This window comes from Dendropsophus ebraccatus, chromosome 11 (genome assembly GCF_027789765.1).
Source record: "Dendropsophus ebraccatus isolate aDenEbr1 chromosome 11, aDenEbr1.pat, whole genome shotgun sequence".
NCBI classification, from domain to species: Eukaryota; Metazoa; Chordata; class Amphibia; order Anura; family Hylidae; genus Dendropsophus; species Dendropsophus ebraccatus.
In genome coordinates, this window is record NC_091464.1 from 87,782,963 (window position 1) to 87,809,150 (window position 26,188).

Genomic DNA, 26,188 nt, shown 5'->3' on the forward strand with positions numbered 1-26,188 from the left:
CTAATTTAAAAAAAAGAAAGGAAAAATATCATTTTCCAATACAAAGAGCTACATTTGGAGAGAAAAGCTAAGAAAAACTAAGCATAATTGGTATCACAACACCAGTAACGATAAAACTGTCATGTCAATGATCTTGTAATCGGAATGACATACAAAATAAAATGTGAGAGTTGCTGTCTTTTCTTCAGCTGGTCTTCAAACAAAGGAATAAAAAGCAATCAAAAAGTTAAATGTTAAAGGTCTCATATGGCTCTGCTAATAGAAAAAAGTTAATATTTATAAATAAAAAAGTGTATAAAAAAAAAACTTAACAAAAATTAGAGGGGCCTTGAAAAATTCATGTTCCAAACTGCTGACACTGTTAGATAACTGTACCACATATCATTTATTTGTGCTTACTGTGGAAGATTATTTTTATTTTTCTGTGCAAAGTGTCAAAGAGGCTTTCCTCCTTGCTTCCCCTTGCATAACTTGCCCAGCTTAAAGAGGGAGTCCTGCCACCAAATTTCCTCTTCTCCCCCTTCCTTTGGGGATGCTCACATGATCAGCATTCCTGGCCAGCTGACTCTTTAGTCTGTGAAGCCACTTGGCCAAGTGGGTTATTCACAGTGTGGTCGCTGGTCACGTAAACAACACAGAGTTCAGCGACAGAATGGAAAGAAATTCTCAGACACACTTCAGACATCTAAAATCTTCTCCTCAGCATCCACTCTGTCTTGGCGCTGTTCACTCTTCCCAATTGGGAAACTGAAGACATGTCATCTCCGTCTCTGGGGGCTGGATTAGCTATCAATTGACTCACTAAACTGGCCCTCAGAAGATGTCATGTGCATTACGTGACCTCTTTCTTAAAAAGGGACTGCCAGGACCTGTAGTTGGAGCATGCGCTCAACGGCCGGACAGAGGAGCTAGAATGGAAGACCAGAGTAGTGTAGAGTGGCAATTTAGGTGGATTAAGGTACCTGAGGTGAGTATATGTCATGACAATCAATGTATTATTATTATTATGTTTTTAACTCTACTCAGGTAGCCCCTCAAATAAAATTGTTATTTATACTTCTATATTACACGAGCTGTAAAATGATGCCATTAAAAGTACCAACTGTTCTGAAAACACTATAAAATTAAGAGAATAACCGGACCCTGACACCTGACCCTCACTACTAGCATGAATGTTTTTGAAGCTGGCCCCCATATTACGCTGTTTACTAAATTCTACAAACCGGAATGGGCTAACCATGTACATAAAAGAAAAAGAAATAGATATTGTCCCTCTGGCAAAGTTTGAACTAGTTTTATGTGCTGGTAATATAACACCAAACAGCTACTGCTGTTCGCTAAAATAAGTGTATCACCTTTGGACTCATATATTTTCCTGGCAATACGTCTGTGATTCCCAGGACGTTTTTGAAGTATTTATAAAGTGTTGCAGTAGGAAGGAATGTAAGGTTCTACCTCCGTCTTCATTTTTTTCTTCCCTTTTGCAGTGTTACCGGTCTTTGATTAGCGTTATCTGAGGCCTGAAGTCTTTATAATAAAAGAAATTTGTCTTCCCGAATTGAAGAAAAGCAGATTCCTCAGATTAGGGATTTAAGTAGTCAGAGTTAGTTTTTATGTTCATGACTTGGATCAAAGAAGTCGTGAAATAGAAAAAGGAACTTAATTTGAATGTACGTAAACTCTGAATAACCAGTGATGTGAAGTATTATTTTACTCTTTCCAATGTTCCTCGGAGAGTTGAATGTAGAAATTGGTTCTTTTCCTCCTCGGAGAGGACATCTGGACAGTTTATCAATAAGAAGGAATGTGGTTGCAGCAATGAAGAGTCTGTGATGTTTCCACATATGCATCAAGGGAATGTTGGTCTTCAACATCATCTTCAGTCATCGGCATTTTTGGACCAAGCTCCCAGTTAGGGGTCGAAACTTGAAATTTATGGGCCGGGTGATGTTCACCATGAGCTCACACTTAACTAAACAAATTAGATGGGTTTCCATCCAGGCAGCTGTAAAGAAGTCCCGCCGTGTTCCACCTGATCTTTTACAGCTTTTCATAAATCAGTACCCACTAGGCCACAGACGGCAGTCATTAAAAAGACATCATGGAAATTACATATCTACTCGGAGGAAAAGGGGAAAAAAATGTCTCCACCCTTTTCCTCTATCCTAACATGATATATAGTTGGTGTGTGGTAAATATAAACGAAGTGTGGTAGAAATGAACAAACGTATTAGTCAGGACGGTGTATGAAATGCCAGATAGAAGTCGTGTGAGTCACTGGAAGAGCAATAGAATATAGATCAATGGAGAGAATATTTACGAGCCTTGAGCTGTAGTTGTGGACTCCGAGCCTCCAAGGAAATCATTATGTCTGACAGCTATGTATGGGGCAGCAATACCGGATACTGCATATCCAATACTGGATATCATCCTTTATGGGCATTCCTGTACTTTAAACACAGTGCAAATGACAAAGGTCCAAATGGTCAATTTGCCCTGGCCATCGAGATACACCATAAAATATAAAGATATTAGTTTAATGGAATGGGTTTTGCAAGTTAACTTAGAATTATCATACTGGAGTTATACGTATTTATTAAAGGGATTTTTTTTATGTTCATGTAATCTAACTCATACTCACCTCCCCTGCTTTTTCTGCCAATTCTGGTGTCTGTTGCAGTTGCCAACTTCCGATGACATGTCACGTGGACAGCCCAGTATTTGGCTCAACAGGCAGTTCTTGTCTAACAAAATGTCATTGGAAGAGAAAAATAGCATCAGATACCAAGGACAGCGGCATAGCTAGAGGAGCAGGGAAGGTGAGTATAGACTCTTTGCTGTTTTCACTGTATTCGAAGTCAGAAAACGCCTTCAAATAAATTAAATAAAAGACCTAACAGAACAGCAAAAATTTAAAGGAGTTGTCCAGCAATAGAGTTTTTGTTTTTTCAAACTCCCAGAAACAGCGTGACTCTTCTCCAAAAATCATGTGAATTAAAGAAGACTTGGAAATGCGTTGCAGATGTTGCCAGCTGTGAGGGTGGGGAGATCCCATTTATCATTCAGTCACTTGAACACTTTACTGTTTGAGTATAACGCTGACAATCATAATAAATAACTCACTTTAGGAGCTAAGTATATCTGAATATGGAAAAACATGTTTCTACCGCTAAAGTACTAGCCTGCAACTGCGGACTCTTTAGCTGTTGTGAAACTGTAACACTAAGTATCTATAGCCAGACAGAATAAACTGTGGTCCATATCTTGGCTTAACCTAGGTTAATCCTTTCTGCACTTCTGATTGGATGAAAGGAATTAAAAATAAAAATTACAGGTCAAACAGATTTGTCAAAAGTTTTCGTAATTTTTGTAACACATTTTAGTTGGAATAAGAAATAACACCGTGTCTGGATATTCAAGTACTTCTACGGAGATGTCGTCTAGGCATGCTCTGTGACCTTTGCAGAGGTCACTGTTCAGGGAATGGATGGGGAAGGGAGCTGTGAAAATATTGCTGATTTTCCATCTTATTTTTATACTGGTCAACTTTAACTGTATTCCTGCATTTAATGATAATAAGACTGCAATTTTTTTTTACACAACAGGAAGTGTCAGCTTATTATAAGGCTTAGTGGCCAGATTGAAAACAGTAAGGATTATTTTAAAATATAGATAGTAAAATGAAAGGCATAGCTCATGTTACAGTTCCAATTCGTTAAGTTCTTCCTCTATACTTTCAGCACAATGACATGTTTAGAAAGCTGACAGAGTCTCAGGACGGAGAAGTAGGTGTCTAACTTCTCTCCCAGTGTTTTCCTTGTGCCAGCGCTGGTAATTTACTCTTATAATTGTCTGACTAATGGTAATAGTCTTATGGGTATTTAATGACTTGCCACATAAAAATCATTTCATTTTATTTCCTATACACAGCTAAATCAAGTTTGACATTCTCGTGACTACATTCTGACTGATGGGAAATCTCCAAAGCGGACACGCTTTAAAATTTAGAATTTCGAAATGCGTTTTGTTAAAAGGAATTTTTTTTTTTTCATTAATTGCACGTTATGTTTATTTTTCTCAAATTCTGGAAAGCATGAAGCAATTTACAGTGAAATTATCTAAGGCACAGAAATGCTTTCTGCCAAAGATGGTTGAGGGCGTTGAGTGAGCTTGGCTTCTTATGGTATTGTGTAATGCATATTACTCCTGACAGACGAAAACAGAGAACTGACTGGATCCAACATTGGAGCTTTGCAAATGTAAATATCCAGTCTACCCTACAAACCTCATTAATTGTCTTTAAGAAAGTTCCGGAACGTAGCCTTGGGAGATGTGAATCATGAACTACATTTGCCTAGCAGGATGATGCTGTGACTCGGTAATCTATAATAGCCCTATTAGGAATAGCCAAGGGATGATTTACAGAATGGCTTCTCATATGCCAAACATCATCTATTAAGATCTGCTCTTCAGTCCCCTCATAGCAGGTGGTAATCTGGAGTAATTCTACAAGCTTCCATTCTCGCTGAACATAGCTAAAGCAGACAGAGCTGTAGAGGTAATGACATTTACGGCAGGCTGAAGTATACGGCAGTGAGTTGGGTAGGGCATTATTTATTGTCTGCTGAGGAAAAATAGATGTAATTGATCTAAATATATCCCAATGTGATTTATTACATAGTATTCTAGGTAAAAAATAGTCACTGGTCTTACAAAGACAACCTACTTGTAAATGGAAACCAGCTCAAAATCAGCTGATGGCCATGGATTTCCCTTCTCTAACCCCCTCCATCCATCCTTATAGGGGGTATGGGAAGAGGTTGTAGTTATCAGATGACAGTCATGAAACATCATTAAAGGGGATGTGTCATGAAGATAAATGGGGCAAAGGTAATGCATTAAGTGAAATTAAATATATTACTGTACACCTATTAAAGGGGTATTCATTTAATATATACATATATATATATATATATATATATATATATTTTATTTTATTTTTTTAACTCATACTTAATTTATTGTCAAGAAGAAAGAGCTGTTAAAATATAAAACTTTAATTCAAGTCTAGATTGAAAACGAGACCCACTCGGGGGAACATTCGATGACGTGTGATGACGCGTTTCGCGCATGCACGCTTAGTCATGTCTAAAGCAGTATGTGGTCTTTTAATCACTACACTCCTATACTGCTTTAGACATGACTAAGCGCACATGCGCGAAACACGTAGTCAAGTTAGACTGTTCCCCGATCTAGACACGTACGAAAGTTTTATATTTTAACAGTTTTTTCTCTTTGGATGTGCTGAAGCCACACTTTTTTTTTTAACAATTTACTAAAACATTTTCTTTTTCCTTTATCTGTTTCTGTTTTCTCTTTGTCCTTTTTCAAATTTTATTTTTAGTACATTCTTTTGTGCACAGCTATGCAACCTAAGCAGCTTTTATTAGCATTTATAGATATGCTATGCAGCAAGCCCCATGTACACAGGCTCATTAGCTGGAGCTGACCCAACTCACTTCCTTGGGAGAGTTTTCTAGGCATGCTCTGGGACCTGTGCAGAGATCATTATGCAGGGAAAGGAATGCCCTTCTCTTCTGAACATCAGAAGCATAAATTGATGGTATACATGGGGGAACCATCAGCTTACCCCCCCCCCCCCCCAAAAAAAAAGAGAAAAAAACCCCGCTGGTATCGTGAATTTGATGAGAGTAAATCCTTACTGGGAATATCTTCTAAATGTGCCCGATGCTTTGGTTACGGTAAAAATGATCTTTTAATCTGCAGCAATAAGGCACAGCCTAGAGTGTCTGTGCCCTAAGCCTGTGACGCCTCTCCTTTCTTCCTCCTCATTGTTAGGAACATACCTAGCAGGATTTCTCCTATTTATTGCTAAATAGGTTAAATCCTGCCCAGGGGCGATGAAGAGGGAGGGGAGGAAGAAAGGAGAGGCAGTGCAGGCCTAGGGCACAGACACACTAGGCCACGCAACATTGACTCGGTTTCTGCAGATTAAAAGAGCTTTTTTTTTTTACCCTAATCAAGGCACCAGGCGCATATTAAAAGACACAACCTGGAAAGACTTACATCAAATGGACTGTACCAGCGGATTGCGGGAGTGGGTTGGTGGATACGGTGACGCTTTAAGTAAATGAGGCTGAACCGCAATACCACTTCAACCCATGGACACATGTGCTGCTGTTGTTATAAGAAGGCTGCTATGGTTTCCTCTAAAATGAATAAAATTAAATGCATAATAAATTATTAATATGTAAAATTTACCAAAAAAAGCTTGGTAGTGTACAGAACTTTAAGTACCTGATATTGCTAAGAATAAAATTGTATTGGGCTGTAAAGCACAAACCTATCATAAAAAAATATATTAAAATATTATTGGGTGGTGCATTTAAAGTTATATTTTAATGAGATACAGTGCACCTGGAATTCTCACCTTGCAGCTGTATTGGCGATTACTTTGAGACTACTGGGATTACGTATCAGCTTGTCCAAGATGCTGACAATCTGCTCAAACTTTGGTCTGTTGTTTCGATCCTTCTGCCAGCAGTCTAGCATGAGCTGATACAAGGCAGCTGGGCATTCCATCGGAGGTGGCAGCCGATAACCTTCATCCACTGCCTTAATCACCTGCGAATGGCAAAGTACTTGTTAGGAGAATTCACTTACAATGGGATTTAGCCGTGTCCATTATGCACAAAGCATATTTATAGTAAGATTATTTGCAGAAATGCCTAATTTTTCATTTTAAATGCACTGGAAAAAAACATTCAGTTGTAAAACAAAAGTCCCTTCCCTTTAAATGTAGAAAATTAATTGTTTCTATGTCTTTAAGAGACATTTATAGCATCACTTGTAAAGAGAACGTTTTGGCCAAAGATGGATTTAATTAAAAAGCTAGATAAACAATTTTCAGTAATAGCTCGAAACCCACGGACCACTTAAAGTGCCCTTCAAGCGTAAAGGTTCCTTTAAGGGAAAGAAGAAAAACATGAAATCATTGCGTTACACCAGTCCATTCGCTATATATTCTTTGATGTCCTATATGATCACTCACTTAGTCACCCGCTGTTTATATAAACCTATGATAGTCTTGGACATTTTTGGCAGAGTAATGAAAAGTCGAATTGCCGCTACGAACAAATAATCAAAAAGTGGGAGAATGGTCTGTGAGATTATAAATACCTAATTTTTCTAATTGTTAGGGGTGATGTAAGGGAAGAAGAATGTGACGGTATGAAGTCTGCAGATATTATTGTATTTACAGTACTTAGCAGATGATAAGGAGAGTACCATAATGGATAACTAAAACCGAAATACAAAAGACCTTCCTTATATGAAGAATTACTGTACTGCCAGTGTACAAACCCTGATAAAAAGAATTTATGAACTTACAATAAAATTCCTTTTGTCTGGCATCTGTTGGTTTGGAAATCGTAATAATCTAGAAAATGATCTCATGAACAGCCTGGTACTAGTGTCTGTGGTGGGTCATCCTAGTGGGCTGTGGTGGGTCATCCTGATTAATATGAATATATCACTATTCTGGCATCCCTGTGCTAATACTAATGTCCCCATACTAATATCAGGGCTAATTCAGCACAGTAAAAATAAAGGTATTTATATAAAGCCATATAAGTATCATTCCATATTACATGCCACCAACCCACTGCAGTAGGTGTTGGGACACAATGCTTAATGCTAATGCCCAGAGAACCCACCAGAGCCCAGTTGGTATGGAATATATGTGTGTACGTCTTGTGTCTACGACCACTTGCCAACATTAAAGCAAATGTACCATTGGGCACATTGCTTTGTAATTTTTACATGGTTCCCACATATGGCTCCAGTCTACTCCTGAGCTCCGGCCCAGCATGAGGCACTGGAGGCAGGCCCGCCAGCACCCCTGTGTGACAATCTCTCCTCTATGACATGGCTCCATTAATTCTAATGGAGCCGCGTCACAGAGAGGAGGGGGTTTCGGCACACTGGGGGCCGGCTGGCCTGCCTCCAGTGGCTCATACTGGGCCGGAGCTCGGGAAGAGATAGGCGCCATGCATGGGGACTGGGCGGCAGTTCAAGAAAAGGGCACCAGTATCTCCGCACCGACGCCAGTCTGTTCATGTAAATATCCCAAAGCGATGTACCTAGTGGTCCATTTGCTTTAAGAGGGCATTTCTTAGTTTCAATGTTTCACAAGAAGGTGGTGGGGCCCAGGTGCCATCGAAACAGAAGTGACAGGTGACATAAAAGTTGAGAATACTTTTTTTTATTTTTAAGACATCCTTTACCCTTTAAATCCCCCTTCACCTTTAAAATTCCTTTAAAGTGAATCTGCACCCCTCTCTCATAACTATAGAGGTGTTTGTACTGCTGGATCGCTGTTAATCTTGTCATAGCTCTGATTGGAGAATCTGCTCTTATATGTATAAACAAACAAAAAAACTAAAAAAGTTGTTATTGTGGCAGTAAATGTGAAAGAGGTGAGGCCTAGTGCTCCTTATGCCCTAGGATTGCTACACCACTGTTGGGCTTAGTCCTGTCCCATCAAAGTATGCTGAGCCCTGGGGCTTGATAATATCCAATCCTCGAGTACTGGGAATCCTATGTACCGCCTCTTTGACACTTTTAGGCTATTTTCACACATAATAGAAATGATGGCCATTTATTACATGAATAATGAAAACGGCTGTCATTTCGACAGTGTGTGAACATAGCCAGGCGCGTAACTAGAGATGGCTGGGCCCCATAGCAAACTTTCCAATGCCCCCCCCCCCTCTCGGCTACTGGGGGAAAAAGTGGACGCATGATTTCGGCCACATGCAGTGTCTGAATTTTTTTTTACAATTTTTTACAAGGTTTTTAACTGTTTACATGATCTGCATATTGTCTGTAGTGATTCTCGTTAAAGGATTGGTAGGCAACATCTTCAGACAATGCACATTTAAAACACACCGCCATACCAGACCTGACCAATACCACAATACTGTGACTGGGTAACACCGCAACACCAGACCTGACCAATAACCACCATACTGTGACTTAATAACACCGCCATACCAGACCTGACCAATACCACCATACTGTGACTGGATAACACTGCCATACCAGACCTGACCAATACCGCCATACTATGACTGGATAACACCGCCATACTAGACTTGACCAATACCATGATACTGTGACTGGATAACACCACCAGACCTGACCAATACCGCCATACTGTGACTGGATAACAATACCACCATACTGTGACTGGATAACACTGCCATACCAGACCTGACCAATACCGCCATACTGTGACTGCATAACACTGTCATACCACACCTGACTATTACCGACATACTGTGACTGGATAACACCGCTATACCAGACCTGACCAATACCACCATACTGTGACTGGATAACACCGCCATACCAGACCTACCTGCCTGCCTACCAGCCTGCTACTGCATGTACTGTATATATCTCCAGTCTGGCACTATATATATACACACACACACACACACATACACACACACCCCGTCTGGCACTGCATGTATACATATATATGTATCCAGTCTGGCACTGCATGTATACATATATATGTATCCAGTTTGGCACTGCATGTATATATATATACTGTATATATATATATATATATATATATATATATATATATGTGTATGTATCCAGTCTGGCACTGCATGTATACATATATATATATATATATATATATATATATATATATATATATCCAGTCTGGCACTGCATGTATGTATATATATATATATATATATATATATATATATATATATATATATATGTATGTATCCAGTCTGGCACTGCAAGGTAAAATGGGACAATTTCTATATAGACAGTGTAGGACTACAACTCCCAGTGTGATCTGCCTGTGTCTTTGGGGAGAGGGGGGGGGCACAGACATCAGACAGACCACATTGGGAGTTGTAGTCCTATAATGTCACAGCTCCTGTACAAATAAAAAACACACACCTCTTATCAGAGATGGTGTACACTTACAGAAGGAGGAGGAGGGAGCTTTCACTGTCTCTCCGAGGTCCGGGCGGGAGAGGGCTAGGGGTCAGAGGTTATCCTACCTCACGGGATGCTCCGTGCAGCAGCTGACAGGCCAGGACTTATCATCATCCCCTGCAGCTCCAGCCTCAGCTCCAGCAGCTTCCTCACCAACTGAGAAGTTAGCCTAACCTGCTATAGCTGCTGCTGCACTGTGCTTCCCATCTGTCTGTCCTCCTCAATAATGGAGCCTGCCTTGGACTATGACTCCGCCCCTTCCCCACCATAAGTGTACGGCAGAGCAGAGGGGACCCGTGTACACTTCCGTGGGGGAGGAGACAGTGCAGCGGAGTCCCATCCTAGAGAAAGCAGGAAGCACTGTCAGGTGATTGAAGGCGGCGACTTAGAGATGTGGGCCGGGCCCCATCCTAAGTTTACATGCAGGCTGCAGACAGTTTCTCCCCGGTTTACCGAACCAGCTGGCCGGCCGGGCCCCTTGATGCGGAGGGCCCCATAGCAACCGCTACGGTTGCTACGGCGGTAGTTCCGCCACTGAACATAGCCTTATCGGCAAAAGTAGCATTTTTGGAAAATAAAAACACAAAAGCACAAATCATCCTGTCTGACAGGTTCTTGGGCCTCTTCAGGTATATACATCTAAATACACATGCTTGATGGACCGCCGTGAATCTGGCCCAGGCAGAGAGCACCAAGACCTACCAGCATACTGAGACTGTTTACAAGCTGGAGTGTTTGTTGTATTGGAAATGTATTACACTTGTTTGTAATGGAAGTCCTATGTCTTTGCTGTGTTACCTGACTAAAAGTGATGTCTGTAGAATGTTTTTGTATTTACCCTGCTTTCTACTGAAAACAATAAATATATGTAAAAAAAAAAAAAAAATAAAATATATATATATATATATATATATATATATATATATATATATATATATTCATGCACAAGTTACCTGTGCACCCCTAGAGCTCCCTCAATGTTTGGGGGTACACGTTTGAACAATACCACCAAACTTGTTTTTTAATTCACTGTGATTCGTTATGTAGCCAATACAAGTGTATGAGTATCAGGAGCATTTCCGGAAAAATACTCTGAATAGACCATCAGAACATGATGCAAACAGAGCTTCACAATGTTGGTTCCCAGTCGAGATTTTATTGCAGAGTGCGGTGATATTTGTAGTATGACCCTATAGGCAATACCACAGATTACAGCCGGCCTTCTGAACATGATGGTTCTCCATTGTCTCTAACATATTAAATATAGTCTCCCACCTGCAATTACTCTAAGAGAGCATAGTAATCGTATTATGTAAAGTAACCATGTACCATAAAATACACTATATAGTCTAATTATTTAAAACCATACTGACGACCCATACTACTATATTCAGGTAGACATGGAATTACATTTCCGGCATTTTTCGGCGTTTCTCCTGAACTTTAACTATTGTTCCAAATATAAGAAGAGGAAGAACTGAACCATCTGCAGCTATTTGCACAATTCACACATTATACATCACCTGTCTCAACACAACCTGGTATCGTATCCTGATAGAAATGTATAACAAAACCTATCTGCCCTAACGTTATGTAAATGCAGCCATTAGAAGGCCGGTTCCTATGGGACTACTGCGACAACATTTTATATTAGGCCTGTGAGTAAATATATTACCGTTCCTTTGTATTGTTCACCACTTACCGATGGCTACAATACCATTCTAAAGCTATAGGCCCCAATAAAATATAATGCTGCCTTGAATGTTGCTATGTGCCAGTCTTAGCGTAGTCCTAGCCTAAGGCGCAGTTTACCAGATGTATGGTACTTAACAATATCCAGATACTCTAAGCATAAGTGTTCCTTATGTTTTTCATATCCTAAACCCATGCTGTTTATAACAGAAGCCTTGTAGATCTTTGCTTTATATGCACTGAGAACAAACACGCATTAGCATGGTTACCCCTATAATTATACGGAATAATGCACCCCCCTACTGTGGGTTATAAAGTAAGAATATTAGAAGTCACAAGGAATTTCATAACCACATAAAAGCACAAGGCCTCCAGCCCATGTACAGATACAGGGGCTCTGATGGGACTCCTTGGAATCTCATACTTCATAATAAGAGGTATATTGTTCTTATGAATAGACATCTCGGCTGCTGAAGAACATCTTTTTAAAGAGAGAGGGAGCACAACATGTCCACAAATCACTGGCTGTCATCTTTGTGTAGCCGTAAATTACCACATAGTGACCTGTACTGCTGCTATAGGGATTTTACCCATTAGAAACCAGAATGTAATTTTAGACATAAATATATATATATATATATATATATATATATATATATACATATATATATATATGTATACTGTATATATATATACATATATATATAAAAAAATATTAATGGAAATTTTCAATTCTATAAGTCTTCTACTGCTCTTACATCTTGGTTGGACATTTCCCAGTATGGTCTCTCTCCATATGACATCACTTCCCATACTACGATGCCATAACTCCATGCATCACTTGCAGATGTGAATTTACGGTATGAAATGGCTTCCGGCGCCGTCCATCTAATCGGTATCTTCCCACCCTGTGGAGGTAGAAGAAATCATGCAATAAATTTTTTAAAAAAAATTATATATAATATGCAATTCAGGACACATTACACCATAATAATAATAGACCATAGTACTGGAGAGTGAAGATGGTATAGAGGAAATAGTCAATGGTAATCCTACAGTAACAATGTACATCCCCATACACCCCCAAGAAGCCTTTGCTTATTTTTCCCCAAATTGGCCTGTAAGTCACCAGCCATCTTTATGGCGCTCTTGTTGAGGAGAATGCCCAACTTGTAAGTCTCATGACTGTGTTTTTACAATTGAATAAAATCTGGATTGCCCATGGTTAATATAGCTGCAAGATAGGCCCTGTGAGCAATCACCTGTGGTGGGCCCAAAGGGTTATAGTCTAACAATGATTACATCCCTTTGTCACTACATAATTAGATATTTAGTTACAATTACCACCATTCATAACTTTAGGACTATGTGGGAGTTATTAAAGAAACTGAATAAAATGTAAAAGGGATATTCCAAACATAACTTTTGATATGTTGCTGCCCATAGTTAGCCTAACAATTCCTTTCATACTTGTTATTACCTATTCAGTCTCCTTCCCCCAGTTCTGAGCTGCTGCTTTCTGCTGAAAACACAAAAATGTGTGTGAGCTTTTCTCTCTGTCTCCCCCACCTCCCTTCTGAGACCAGTCCCTGGCAGACTTTATCTGCAACATTGTAGCTTCTTTGTAATGCTGGGAGGGTTATTTGCAGAGAGTTCATAAGCAACCTGACCTTGGAATAACCCTCCCAGTATTACAGAGACACTACAATGTTGCAGATAAAGTCGACCAGAGACTTGTTTACATCAGCTATCTCAGAAGGGAGGGGGAAGACAGAGAGAAGCTAAAATTTTGAGTCTTTAGCAGAAAGCTGCAGCTCAGAACTGGGGGAAGGAGACTGATTAGATAATAACAAGTATGGAAGGAATTATTAATCTCACCATGGGTATCAACATATTTAAAGTTATGTTTGAGTGGAATACCCTTTTTAAGATTAAAAATATTCCTTTAACCAGCTGATCAGTGGGGTCCCACTCCTGTAACTTTCACTGATGACAAGAATGTAGGTCAATTGGAGCCTCTCTATACTATCTATGGAACTTCCACACCAAGCTGAGATCAGAGGTCGGCAATGTTTGGATAGCCCCATAGAGAATGAATGGAAGGGTAGATGGCTATTCAGATGGGAACACAACTGACCTCTGTTCTTGTGATTAATGGCAACCCCAGCAGATAGACCCCTGATGGTCCTTTATGAATACATGATAACTTTTATCCTTGGAATAACCCCTTTAACACCTTGTTAGACGAGGACAACTCAAGGGGTTCTTGGAAAGTTAAAATTTGTACATATCGGCCTGTGCCTCTACGTATAGTGTGCACTGTACACTATATAGATAGCAATGCCATGACAGCTATAATGACACTGTAATAATGCTGACCAAGAGGATTAAGATGGATAAGAGGCCAGACTAACAAGGCAGCACTCTGTGGTCTCCTTATGATGACAGATAGAACTATTACAAAAATGATGAATAACTAGGCAGGCATAGCACACCACCATGTGACGCACGCGAGCCGGCATCTTGCATCCTGGGAATATCTAACATCCAGTTACAATGCTCGGCCATGTTCTTCTATCAGTACAGGGATTAGCAGGGATGACAGCTGGGTTACCCTCTGTACTAATTGCACAGGATATACGCTCCGTAACCTCGATCTGTGTGTTCTCTCGTAAGGTGACCTTATATCGACTTCATCTGTTCTAGGCCAATTTGGGAAATGCACTTTAGTAGAGAAATCAATCCTTGTAAGTTATAATTAGAATTTTCTTCATCAGGAATAGAGGAACGTACTTGGTGAAGTCCCATTTAAAGGTTTCTTCTTTAAAGATGGGTAATAGGGATGTTTCTCTGTATAGCTATGGGAAAACTGGAAAACTATGGGGAGTCCAACATTACGGCCACTAAAACTGCCTCCCCGGGGCTTTCCTAGACACATAAATGACACATACCCATAGCTATGCAGTAATAAACCCCATACTTCATTATTGCTCCATAACTTGCCAGACATACCGCTCAGGAGTATGGTAAATTGGGAGACAAAGAGACAAAACAATGACGTGTTTCATTCAGCTGTCACCCGTGACTCATACAGATAGCCAGAAAATTGTTCAACTGTTGACAAAAGGGAGGACCCAGTAGATATACAGTATGTTTTTTTTTTTTTTAATCAATCAATCCCTGTGTTTAGAAAAAAAAAAACTGTGGCTGTGTTGCATCACTGCAGCTCGGCTCCTTATCACTTCAGTTAGAGCTGGGCTGCAGTAATGTACACGGTGATCATCAGTACATTCACTATGACCATCAATACATCAGGATGCCATGACTCTGCCAAATAACTAATCAATATTGGTGCCAGGTGGTGGCACTATGCTGATCAGATATTGATGGACTATCCTGAGAATAGACCACTAATCATTATGTCTTGGAAACCTCCTTAAAGCTGGGTTCACACTATGTATATTTGAGGCTGTATTTGTGAGGCTGTATAGCAACCAAAACCAGGAGTGGATTGAAAACACAGAAAGGCTCTGTTCACATAATGTTGTAATTGAGTGGATGGCCATCATTTAATGGCAAATATTTGCTGTTATTTTAAAACAACGGCTGTGGTATTGAAATAATGGCCGTTATTTACTGTTATATGGCGGCCATCCACTCAATTTCAACATTGTGTGAACAGATCCTTTCTGTGTTTTCAATGCACTCCTGGTTTTGGTTGCTATGAGGACCTGACATGAGGACCAAATACAGCCTCAAATATACATAGTGTGAACCCAGCCCCCAGCTCCAGAGCCCCAATGCAAAACTTATTGCTGGACAGTCACCCACTGTGGCATACTTATAATACTTATGTGGCAGAGGGGTCTTTGGGCTCTTAAGAAAGCCGCCCTTTACGTGATTGCTTCAACTATACCCCCAAAACTATACCTGTCGTAGAAAAAGCCTCCTCTTCCTATTACTTCAAATCAAACAACAGTTGCTCGATTGGATCTACATCTGATCTGGTGTCAATTATGACTTTTTAAAAATCCATCAAGGATGTGTGACGTGGACTGATGTCTGATAGCATAGATCAGTGGTTGCATCATTTGAGGAGAAAGCCACTAGCTGCTTCTGCTACTCCTACTATCAGCATTAAAGGGGTACTCTGGCTCTTTAAAAATTTTAATATGGTGCAGCCCTGGCAGAAAACATGACAAACGAGTCATTCTTACCTCCCCCCAATCCCCCAGTGTTCTCCTGCTGTGTCTCTGGGTCTCCTGCTGAATGAATGAGACCACCCTCACTCTTCTCCCCCTGCTCAGCAACTCACAGGACAACATCCTGGCCAGTGATTGGCTGGTACTGAATTAGCAGCAGCAGCGTTCTATGTGGGACCCGGAGGCGCCTCAGGAAGACACCGGGGAAGCATGGAGAGATAAGAATAGCATGTTTGTGAGTGTGAACCAAGCCTAAGAAAAATCCCTCTCCGCATGTGATGGATCATGCCATATAAGGCTATGTTCACACTACGTAAAAAAAACGGCCGTAGTCCGTGCCACAAAACTACTGCTGTTGTTTTGAGGTTCCCTATAATGACTGCAATGCAATGTAACTACAGCCGTTGAATTCACACTACGTATCAGATAACGGCCGTTGTTTATACGGGCCCGTGAAAAATGAACATGTCAATTATTTCCGGCCGGTAATACTGCAACAAACGGCTGTGAAATTCAATGCAGCGGCGAACGTAAAACTTATATCTGCCGAATTAAACTTGATGTTGATGTAAAAAAATTTCTGAGCGGTTTCTCGGGCTGAGCGCAGTATTTAGTAAATGACCTGTTTCATCCCATTTATAATCATGCTAGGAATCAAAATTAAACAACGGCCGTAGAATTACTATTGTAGGTTAGTCGTGAAACTACGACCGTTGTTTTGGCCTCAAAATAACGGCCGTTGAAAACAGCGGCCGTTATTTTATGTAGTGTGAACATAGCCTTAAAATGGAGCCATACAAAGGTACGGTGTAGGCCCATATAATTCTATGCCTTCACATATTATTCTATCGGCTGGGCGTTATGAATCAGTACCCCACAGACAGACAATACAGCTGAGATTATGACGCTGACCCATATGTAACATTCTGCGTATAGGGTGACCAATACAGGGAATTCTACATCTATTTAACAGGACACAGCTGGCAGGAATCGAATCTAAGGTCTGGTCGGGAATTCATCCCATGTGAAAAAAATATATATATACGGTGTTAGGTTTTATTTTATTTTTTAAGCCGTGCCTCTTAAGCCTCCTTAGTGTTATTGAGACTTGTGTATAACACGAGTGAGAACAAAACTCGGACACCTGGTCCTTGTGTTTATTTTCCAGACCCCGGATCTGGAACGTAACACCTGGACCTGTCTTGTGTGTGTATTATTCCCTTGCCATATTTTACGTATTGATTTTAACTTGGATCCCATCAATGGGATTTGTTTGTGTGTTTTTCTAGCACAAGAATGAAAGTGTTTGGTCGGCGTGGAGACTTTCCAGCGATAAATTCAGCACAGGGCGGACTTGTTAGGAAATGCTGAACACAAAGTAACAACGGGCAAGTTATGAAAGCTTTTACGGAATATCTAGGACGACATGTACCGCTCGCCAGATCAATGACACTAATTCGGCTCTACACATGTGCTTTTTGGTCGTCACGTTTCTCGATATTTCTAAGAAGCAAATTATGGCAAAGTACCCACAAGGTATGATCATATACCATGCGCAGCATGAGTGCCCCCTACAGCAATGGTGGGGACCCCCTGGGCTACACATCACCGGTGAATGGTGTATACTGTATAACATAAAGGCTTCTCTGATCACATTACCTAATGTTACTAAACCAGGGTAAAACTTCAATCACTTTTTTATATAGATTTTTAAGGATTGTATTTAATCCATTTATACATCATTTTAAGGCAGTATTACTGAAGCGGATATTTTAATAAAATGTATTTTATTAGGATTTTTATACGTGGGTTGTCTGGCAGCCTTGGTGCACAGAATATACCTAGAGGCTTGGATCTGTGGAAAGAACAGATGAGCTGAAATGTTGAGAAAGTGTAAGTAACAGTTCTTTATGGTCTATGATTTTTTTTTTTTTTTACTATTCTTTTCAGGCCTTCCCAAGTTACCCTGATTTTCTATAAAAGTAACAGAGGCTGTGTAACCGTTATTGGCAGACATAATGGTTATCAGAGTTTTCTCAGAGATGTATGTAGATGAGAGGGGACATGAATGCAATGTTCAGGCTGAGCCCTCTTAAAGGGGTACACCAGCGAAAAACATTATCTTTCAAATCAACTGATTTCAGAAAGTCATAAAGATTTCTAATTATAAGTTAATTCTCTAAATATAAGTTATACATATTTGAAAAATTACTTCTTTTAAACACTAAAGTCTTCCAGCACTTATCAGCTGCTGTATGTCCTGCAGGAAGTGGTGTATTCTTTCCAGTCTGACACAGTGCCCTCTGCTGCCACCTCTGTCCATGTCAGAAACTGTCCAGAGCAGCAGCAAATCCCCATAGAAACCCTCTATTGCTCTGGACAGTTCTGTGTCAGACTTAAAAGAATACACCACTTCCTGCAGGCCTTACAGCAGCTGATAAGTATGGGAAGATGAGATTTTTAAATAGAAGTAAATTGCAAATCATATAACCTTCTGAAACAAGTTGATTTGAAAGAAATATATTTTTGCCGGAGGACCACTTTAAGTTCCTCACTTTAGTAAAAAGTTGTCCAAATTTGACAGGACCAGCCATTTGTCTTAAGTATATGGCAGCCTTCCAAGTCTTGTAATTTCAAGGGAGAAATGGATGCAAGTACCCAATCCTTGTGTTCTCAGAGAAATAAGCCACCACTAGAGCTGTCTGAAGTTGGCTTACCCCTCCTCTCTCTATTGAGAACATATGGATGTGCTGCAAAAAGGTTTGTTCAAGATGTATGGCCAGCTTTATGCAGGCTCTGTTGTTTGTTTCCCCCACTCCATGCCTATTTCAGGACTCCTCAGCCAAATCTTTACCCTCTTTGTAACAATGCAGTTTTGTGTAGTAGAACGTCCAAAGTACCGTAGGTTCTTGCAAAACAGATGAGGCCAACCAGGGGTCGTCTCAATTTCCATGGAGCCCCGTAGGAGTGTCATTAGCTGCCCCTATGGTATCTATACCCTTATTGTTGTCTCTTTGCTTACCACATATCCTCACCAGGTATTTGTTATTGTGAAATCACGTTGTCGTGTATATGTCCCACACTGGAAACCCGGCCGACGTGGGATGTGTCCATGGCATCACAATCGTCCGGTGTCACCTGCATGTCGATCTGCACAGAGTAATATCTCTGGGTTCCTATTGGGCTTTTTTTTATTTAAAGGAGAAGTTGGGCAGCAGTAAACATTTTGAAAACTGCAGGGGGTAACATAAACTATACTAAATCACCTCTCCCAGTGCCTCTCCAGCAATGGCTCACTGCTCCGGGGCCCCCTGCCAGGCTCCAGGATATCAAGCAGAGCCAATGTCATGACTGGTTGCTCAGGCAGTCAGTGACTGGCCCGGGCGCCGCTGTAGTCCCTCATTGGCTGAGCATGCAATCCATCAGCTGGGACTTCCATCATCATAACTAAGTAAGAAATGCCTGAGGGTCCCAGAGCCAACCATGCAGCACATGGCGGGCACTGAGAGAGGTAAGCCATTGTTATTCTCTCCCCTGTTCTTGCCACCTGTGCTATTTCCGATAAGGCCTTGACTTCTCCTTTAAATGTATTTTTATTTCTTTAAGGCTTATGCAACAAGGTACGAAAAAACATGTAAAATAGAAAAAAAGCATACAACATAGTCTCACAAGTCTTCCTGGGACTGGGACACTTTCTGAGGCTGAATATTTGGTAAATATTTGTAAAAATGGAGAGCAGATCGCACGTTCAGTATCTTCCTCACCCGTGTCGTATAAGCTGCCTCAGGATCGTCCTCCAGCACACGAGACAACCCAAAGTCAGAAACTTTGCACACCAGGTTAACGTTGATGAGAATGTTCCTCGCCGCCAAGTCACGGTGGACGTAACCCATGTCCGAGAGATATTTCATGCCAGATGCAATACCACGCAGCATACCGACCAGCTGGATGACTGTAAATTGAGCATCATGTTTCTGGAAGGAATTTCAAGCAGACAATTGAGATGCTAATTGGCCATTAAATGATAGTGAAGAGCTGGCTATAAATTATCAATTACATTCCTGTTTATAATTATCACATATCTGGCTAATTTACTATGATAATTGTCCTCATTTCACTGATATCAAGCCGTATATTGTTCTAACACACTGGCGGTGAGCTCCACAATCGCTGGGGCTTGTACTGGAACAACCGGTAAAAATCCACAAATGCCAACACTGTAAACAAGCAAATTTTCTAAGTAAACTATTAGAATATATTAATTATGACTAGAATAAAATTAAAGGTGCTCAGGTTTTGTGATAAAATTTAATTATAATAGGAGAGACTGATATTTAGTTTTTTTTGTTTTTTTTTATGTCTGAACAGAGCCTTAATATGCACATATAGACTGTAGGTAGAAATCTACAGAAAATTCCATAAAAAGGTCAAAAAATTCCTATCCCAGTGATTTATCACACTGTATGAGCAAAGCTATGAGATCCAGGCTATAGGATGAAATATGATATTGCATTGTACACCATATTTGTCTCCAATATCTAAAGGGGTTGTCTGAGGAGAAAATAAAAATCAATGTGACTGGTGTAGTGTAAAAATAACAAGCTATACTTACCTACCTTGCTTTGATCACACTCCACGTTCCCTACTGGTCATTGCTGTGACGCGCCAACCGTAAGGGGCCTGCCGGTTCAGCCAATAAGTAACTGATGTGGGCCACCACTGCAGCCATTGATTGGCTGAGAGGGCAGATGCTTTAGTGTCAGCATGTAACAGGAATCAGGAAGAAGCAGTGATCAGTGGGGGGCATAGAGTGTGGGCATGGGGGATTAAGGTTGGTGAGTATATCTTTACTATTTACTATTTTTACACCCATGCGCTTATACTTTTTTTTTTAAGTAGTAGATTACAGAATTTATATTTTACTGCTTTAGATTTATACCAATGTGCGGCTCTTTTTGGCTTCTCGATAGGAATTACTAGAGCCACAGGTCGCATGCTGTACCCACTGCTCTATTCACAATACAGAAGCAGGGGTGGGGAGGGTGGGGGGTGCGATAGAGAGAGCGGCTGGGGGTGCAGAGGTCGGACTCCTTCTGACCTCTTACTTGTCCCCTATCCGGTGGATAAGGGACAAATTAATTTTTCTTGGAATACCCCTTTAAATTGTTATCATTCTAAGCTGTTTGTTATATTGGAATTTTTTATCACTTTTTAAAATTTAAACAAAGAATATATTGGGGGGTGGAAAAAAAAACAGTTGATAAAAAAAAAATTAAAAAGTTAAACGAAACGCCCCAAAAATGTGAGAAAGCTATTGTGAAATTAAAACGTATTTAGTTTAATTTTCCTAAAAAACTTATTAAAAAAAATATATATATATATATAAATATATATATATATATGAATTATATTCCATTATAACTAACTAACTAAGTCTCATAAAGTATAACTAAGTCTCAGGTTAAACAAAATGTGGGATGAAACCCAACGGCAGCATTACCTGGCCAATAATGATGTCATATTGCACGGTACACAAATAATGGGATCTTTTCAATAGTCACACGTGCGATAATGGCAATCCTGGCATCCGCACTGATATATAGAGGGCAGAGTGTGACTATACATAATTGTGGCAATGACATAATAATGAAGGAACCTGTCACTTAAGGAATGTATTATGTTATTCATTGTCTCCGTAAAACACAACATTGGAGGTAGAAAAGAGGAGAAAATGTGTGTAAATGTCTCAAATTGCTGGCAATAAATACGCATTTAAAGATGTTCTCCTACTTACCCGGAGGAAGCTATCCAGAGAGCCATTCTCCATGTACTCAGTCACAATCATAACCGGCTTGCCTGGAAACATTTACATATAAATTACTCTTTATCCATTTAACACAACTTTATAATATATCCGGTACAACTGATAGATTTTAAGGGAAATTCCAAATTTTTTGCTTTTTGGGACTGAACTGAGAAGAAGTGTCGAAGAATTAGACCTTCTGTTCTCCTTAGCTTGCCATGACATTATCACCTGACTGCCTGCACAGTCTCTGCAGCTTCTAGGGATTGGATTCTTCAGAGCTGGGTTCACACATTGCAGATTTGTTTCAAAAATTTCCACTACTGAAAATTGATTCCATTGATTTAAATAGGAAGATTTCAGATGAGAAGGATGCAGTAATTGCAGAAACTCCTAAACAAATCTGCTGCTTATGAATTAACTGTAGCCTAACCGATATGGGGTAACAAAATTGAAGCTATAGGACGCAAAATTTACAAATGTTGCAAAAAATAAACAAAAAAGTGGTTGAATAAATCTATAAAGGGACAGTAATATGTAATTGAGACTTACTTTTGGTAACTACTCCTTCCAGCCTTATGATGTTGGGGTGCTCGAACTGCCCCATGATACTGGCTTCACTCAAGAAATCCCTCCTTTGTTTTTCGGTGTAACCGACTTTCAGTGTCTTAATGGCCACACTGATTTCCTTTTTAGATGGAAGTTTCAGACGACCACTGCAAACTTCTCCAAATTCTCCTGCAACAAAGTGGATAGAAGGGCGAAGTTGTCAGCAATACGTTTAGCTTATTTTTTTTATGCATTTTGCTAATTTTTTCTAGACTTTTTGAGACATCATTTTTAATGCTAGAACTAAATTGGGGACCTGATTTTGAGGGGTATTCTGGTGATACATGGTAAAGAAACCTACAGTATACCTACCTTCCCTACTCCAGTAATGCTGCCATTCTTACAGGACCCCAGTACCACTTCAATGGCTTTCCAATGTCAAGTTTGGCAGAAGAAATTGCCCACTCAGCTAACTAGATAAGCCAACTGGATCAAGACATCTTCTGTGTGTGCCAGGAGTTGCTCAGGGTGTCAATGTCCCATCATGGGCAGCAGGGAGACATCATGCCACTGTGTCTCTTAAACCAGACTAGAGTGGGGGTGTTTAGCATAGGAGCATGGAGATGGTAATTATTTTTCCTTTTTGCTACGAAGGGTGTGTGTGCCTACTATTATAATGGGGGCAGTAAGTGGGCCGAACATTAGAGCACCAGGCCCCTCTCCCTCTCCGGGCCCCTAGAAACGTTGTGGGCCCGGGTAAGCTTTGTGCAGATGGTGGCCCTGACTCAATGGGGGAGATTTATCAAACATGGTGTAAAGTGAAACTGGCTCAGTTGCCCCTAGCAACCAATCAGATTCCACCTTTCATTCCTCACAGACTCTTTGGAACATGAAAGGTGGAATCTGATTGGTTGCTAGGGGCAACTGAGCCCGTTTCACTTTACACCATGTTTGATAAATCTCCCCCTGCATGTTCAATGATCCTCCTAATTTGGCTATGATTATTATAAGACATTAGAGTAATGCTGGATGCTTGTTGTAGTATTGAGCTCATTGCAGCACGTATCTCTATAACAATACGCATATATTCATAGTTTATTAGATCTTGATAACCATATAAATCTTACACCTGACTTCAAAGGGATGAAATCATGAGCAAAACAGGATAGCACGCGGTTCTTTTATCCAGCTATTTGTAGACTAGTAATTGAACATCTCTTCCTGTCATTACTAATTAGATAAAACAGGAATACAGCGTTTGATGGGAAAACATTACAAAAGAGGAATCTCTGCAGGGCTGCGGCCTCGGTGCTGCACATGGCTGGAAATGGCAGAACTGCAGATGTAGAGGAGCCCAGTTAGTCAGATGTAGCTGTAGTGTTACATTCCTTACTTCTGGGCTTGGAACCCCCTCTTTTACACTTCGCATGATAGAAAAGTATTCTTTTACATTATGAAAGCACTGATAGATATATGAAAGGTGCCATGGACGAAAACATGGCTACTTTCTTGCAGAGACAGCACCACTCTTGTCTTTAGTTCCGGTGTGGTTTGCAATTAAAGGGGTTATCCAGCATTACAAAAACATGGCTACTTTCTCCCCTCTCTTGTCTCCAGGTTGGGTGCAGGTTTTGAAACTCAGTTTCATTGAAGTAAATGGAGCTTAATTGCAAACCGCACCTGAACTGGAGACAAGAGTAGACAAGAGCGCTGGATAACCCCTTTAAGCTCCATTTACTTCAATGGAACCGAGTAGCAAAACCTGCACCCAAACTGGAGACAAGAGCGGTGCTGTCTTTGGAAGAAAGTGGTCATGTTGTTGTAGCGCTGGGTAACCCCTTTAACCTCTTAAGGACATATGACGTACCGATACGTCATATGTCCTCATTAGCACTTCAAAGCGGGGCCGCGCGGCGACCCCGCTTTGAAGCGCCGCGGTCCCGGGTGCCGCGAGTAGTCCGGGACCGCCGCTATTAGCGGGCACGGTCCGATCGTCGTGCCCACTAATTAGCTAATCGGAGGCAGCTGTCAAAGTTGACAGCTGCCTCCGATTACCGGAGGCAACGGTTCCCTGGTGTCTAGTGGGGGAGATCGTCCCGGAGGAGCGATCTCCGTTACTGATGCTGGCCGGGGACTCGTCCAAGATGGCGCCGTCCCCGGCTCAGCACCCATTTACTTCCGGCTGCAGCAGCCGGAAGTAAACGAGTGCCTATCTCATTGATCTCTGCAACATATCTATGCTGCAGAGATCTCAATGAGAGATCAAAGTATATATACTAGAAGTCCCCTAGGGGGGGCTTCTAGTATATGTGTAAAAAAAAAAAAAAAAAAAGTGTTGTTTATAGTAAAAAGCCCCCTCCCCTAATAAAAGTCTGAATCACCCCCCTTTTCCCAGGTTTTAAATAAAAGTAAACAAATAAATAAACATGTTTGGTATCTCCGCGTGCGTAATCGCCCGAACTATTAATTAATCACATTCCTGATCTCGCACGGTAAACGGCGTCAGTGCAAAAAAATCCAAAAGTGCAAAATTGCGCATTTTTGGTCGCATCAAATCCAGAAAAAATGTCATAAAAAGCGACCAAAAAGTCGTATATGCGCAATCAAGGTACCGATAGAAAGAACACATCATGGTGCAAAAAATGACACCCCCACCCCCACACAGCCCCATAGACCAAAGGATAAGAGCGCTATAAGCCTGGGAATAGAGCGATTTTAAGTGACGTATATTTGTTGACAATGGTTTAAATTTTTTACAGGCCATCAGTGACAATATAAGTTATACATGTTATATATCGTTTTAAACCTAACGACTTGTGGAACATGCATAACAAGTCAGTTTTACCCCAATGCGTTTTTTTTTTAATTTCACCACACTTTGAATTTTTTTCTGGTTTCGTAGTGTACCAAATGCAAAAATTCAGCCTGTCATTGCAAAGTACAATTAGTGGCGCAAAAAATAAGGGCTCATGTGGGTCTCTAGGTGAAAAATGCAAGTGCTATGGCCTTTTAAGCACAAGGAGGAAAAACCGAAAACGCAAAAACGAAAATGGGCCCCGTTCTTAAGGGGTTAAAGCTATCTAATACTGCCTTTAGTTCTGAGATATTCAGTATGAATCATATGGAACTCTTTAAACAGGTGCAACATTTTTGACAATACAATAGGTGGACCCCCCCCCCCAAAAAAAACAAAAAAACAACCAAACAAACGCTAATTCATCATGCATTGTTCGAAAAAAGGATGAAAAAGTTGCAATGAAGGTTAAGATATGTTCACATTTAAACCAACAGTATGTTTCTAGCATAAGGCCAGGTTCACACAGCATGAGACACAGCATGTTAGTGAAGATCATCCCAGCTGGTACAGCAGTACTGACCGGATGAACTTCCTTTGTGCTGAATTGGGATGTGGGCGCATCTGTGTGTGCCCACATCCCAATTCACCATAGCACACAATGGGAAGTGCGGCCGGAGCCGCACGCTCCATTGTGTGAACTGACCGCTCTGTGCGGCCGCTATTCATTGAATAGCGGCCGCACAAAACTGACATGTCAGTTTTTCCTGTGGCTGCTAAAGATCCGACTATGTGTATACACTCCGTCCGGGATTCCATTGACTGCAGTGCAACGTAAATTTTCTAATCATCACGGTGGTTGTTGTTGCAAAAACATTGTTGCATGATTAATAGAAAATTTACGTGGTGTGAACTTATTCAGCAAACAAGCCTAATTCAGCAAACCTGCAGAATGCCTAAACTAAGGCTTGTCAGGATTGTACCTGGTAAAACCATGTTCTTGAGCTCTGGTTGCCGGCAGCTATGACCATTGCGGCAAAATTTACGCGCACGCTAGTTATTCTCTTGTCTGCATTTATTAGTGTGAACTCGGTTTTATTC

At 40.6% G+C, this 26,188-nt stretch overlaps 1 protein-coding gene across 3 annotated transcripts in view; it reads right to left on the bottom strand.

The window, feature by feature from the left end:
• The window catches only part of EPHA3 (EPH receptor A3), a 316,733-nt gene that overhangs the window by 15,613 nt on the left and 274,932 nt on the right, over positions 1 to 26,188 (bottom strand). For 2 of the 3 annotated variants that reach the window (XM_069945772.1, XM_069945771.1), the window contains exons 11-15: positions 22,297 to 22,482; positions 21,736 to 21,797; positions 19,706 to 19,915; positions 12,498 to 12,647; positions 6,452 to 6,645 (exon numbers count right to left, since the gene is read on the bottom strand). In XM_069945772.1, the coding sequence (XP_069801873.1) occupies positions 6,452 to 6,645; positions 12,498 to 12,647; positions 19,706 to 19,915; positions 21,736 to 21,797; positions 22,297 to 22,482 (802 nt within the window). Of the gene's footprint in view, positions 1 to 6,451; positions 6,646 to 12,497; positions 12,648 to 19,501; positions 19,916 to 21,735; positions 21,798 to 22,296; positions 22,483 to 26,188 lie in introns of those variants that run through there. The other variant, XM_069945773.1, reaches the window with a different exon arrangement.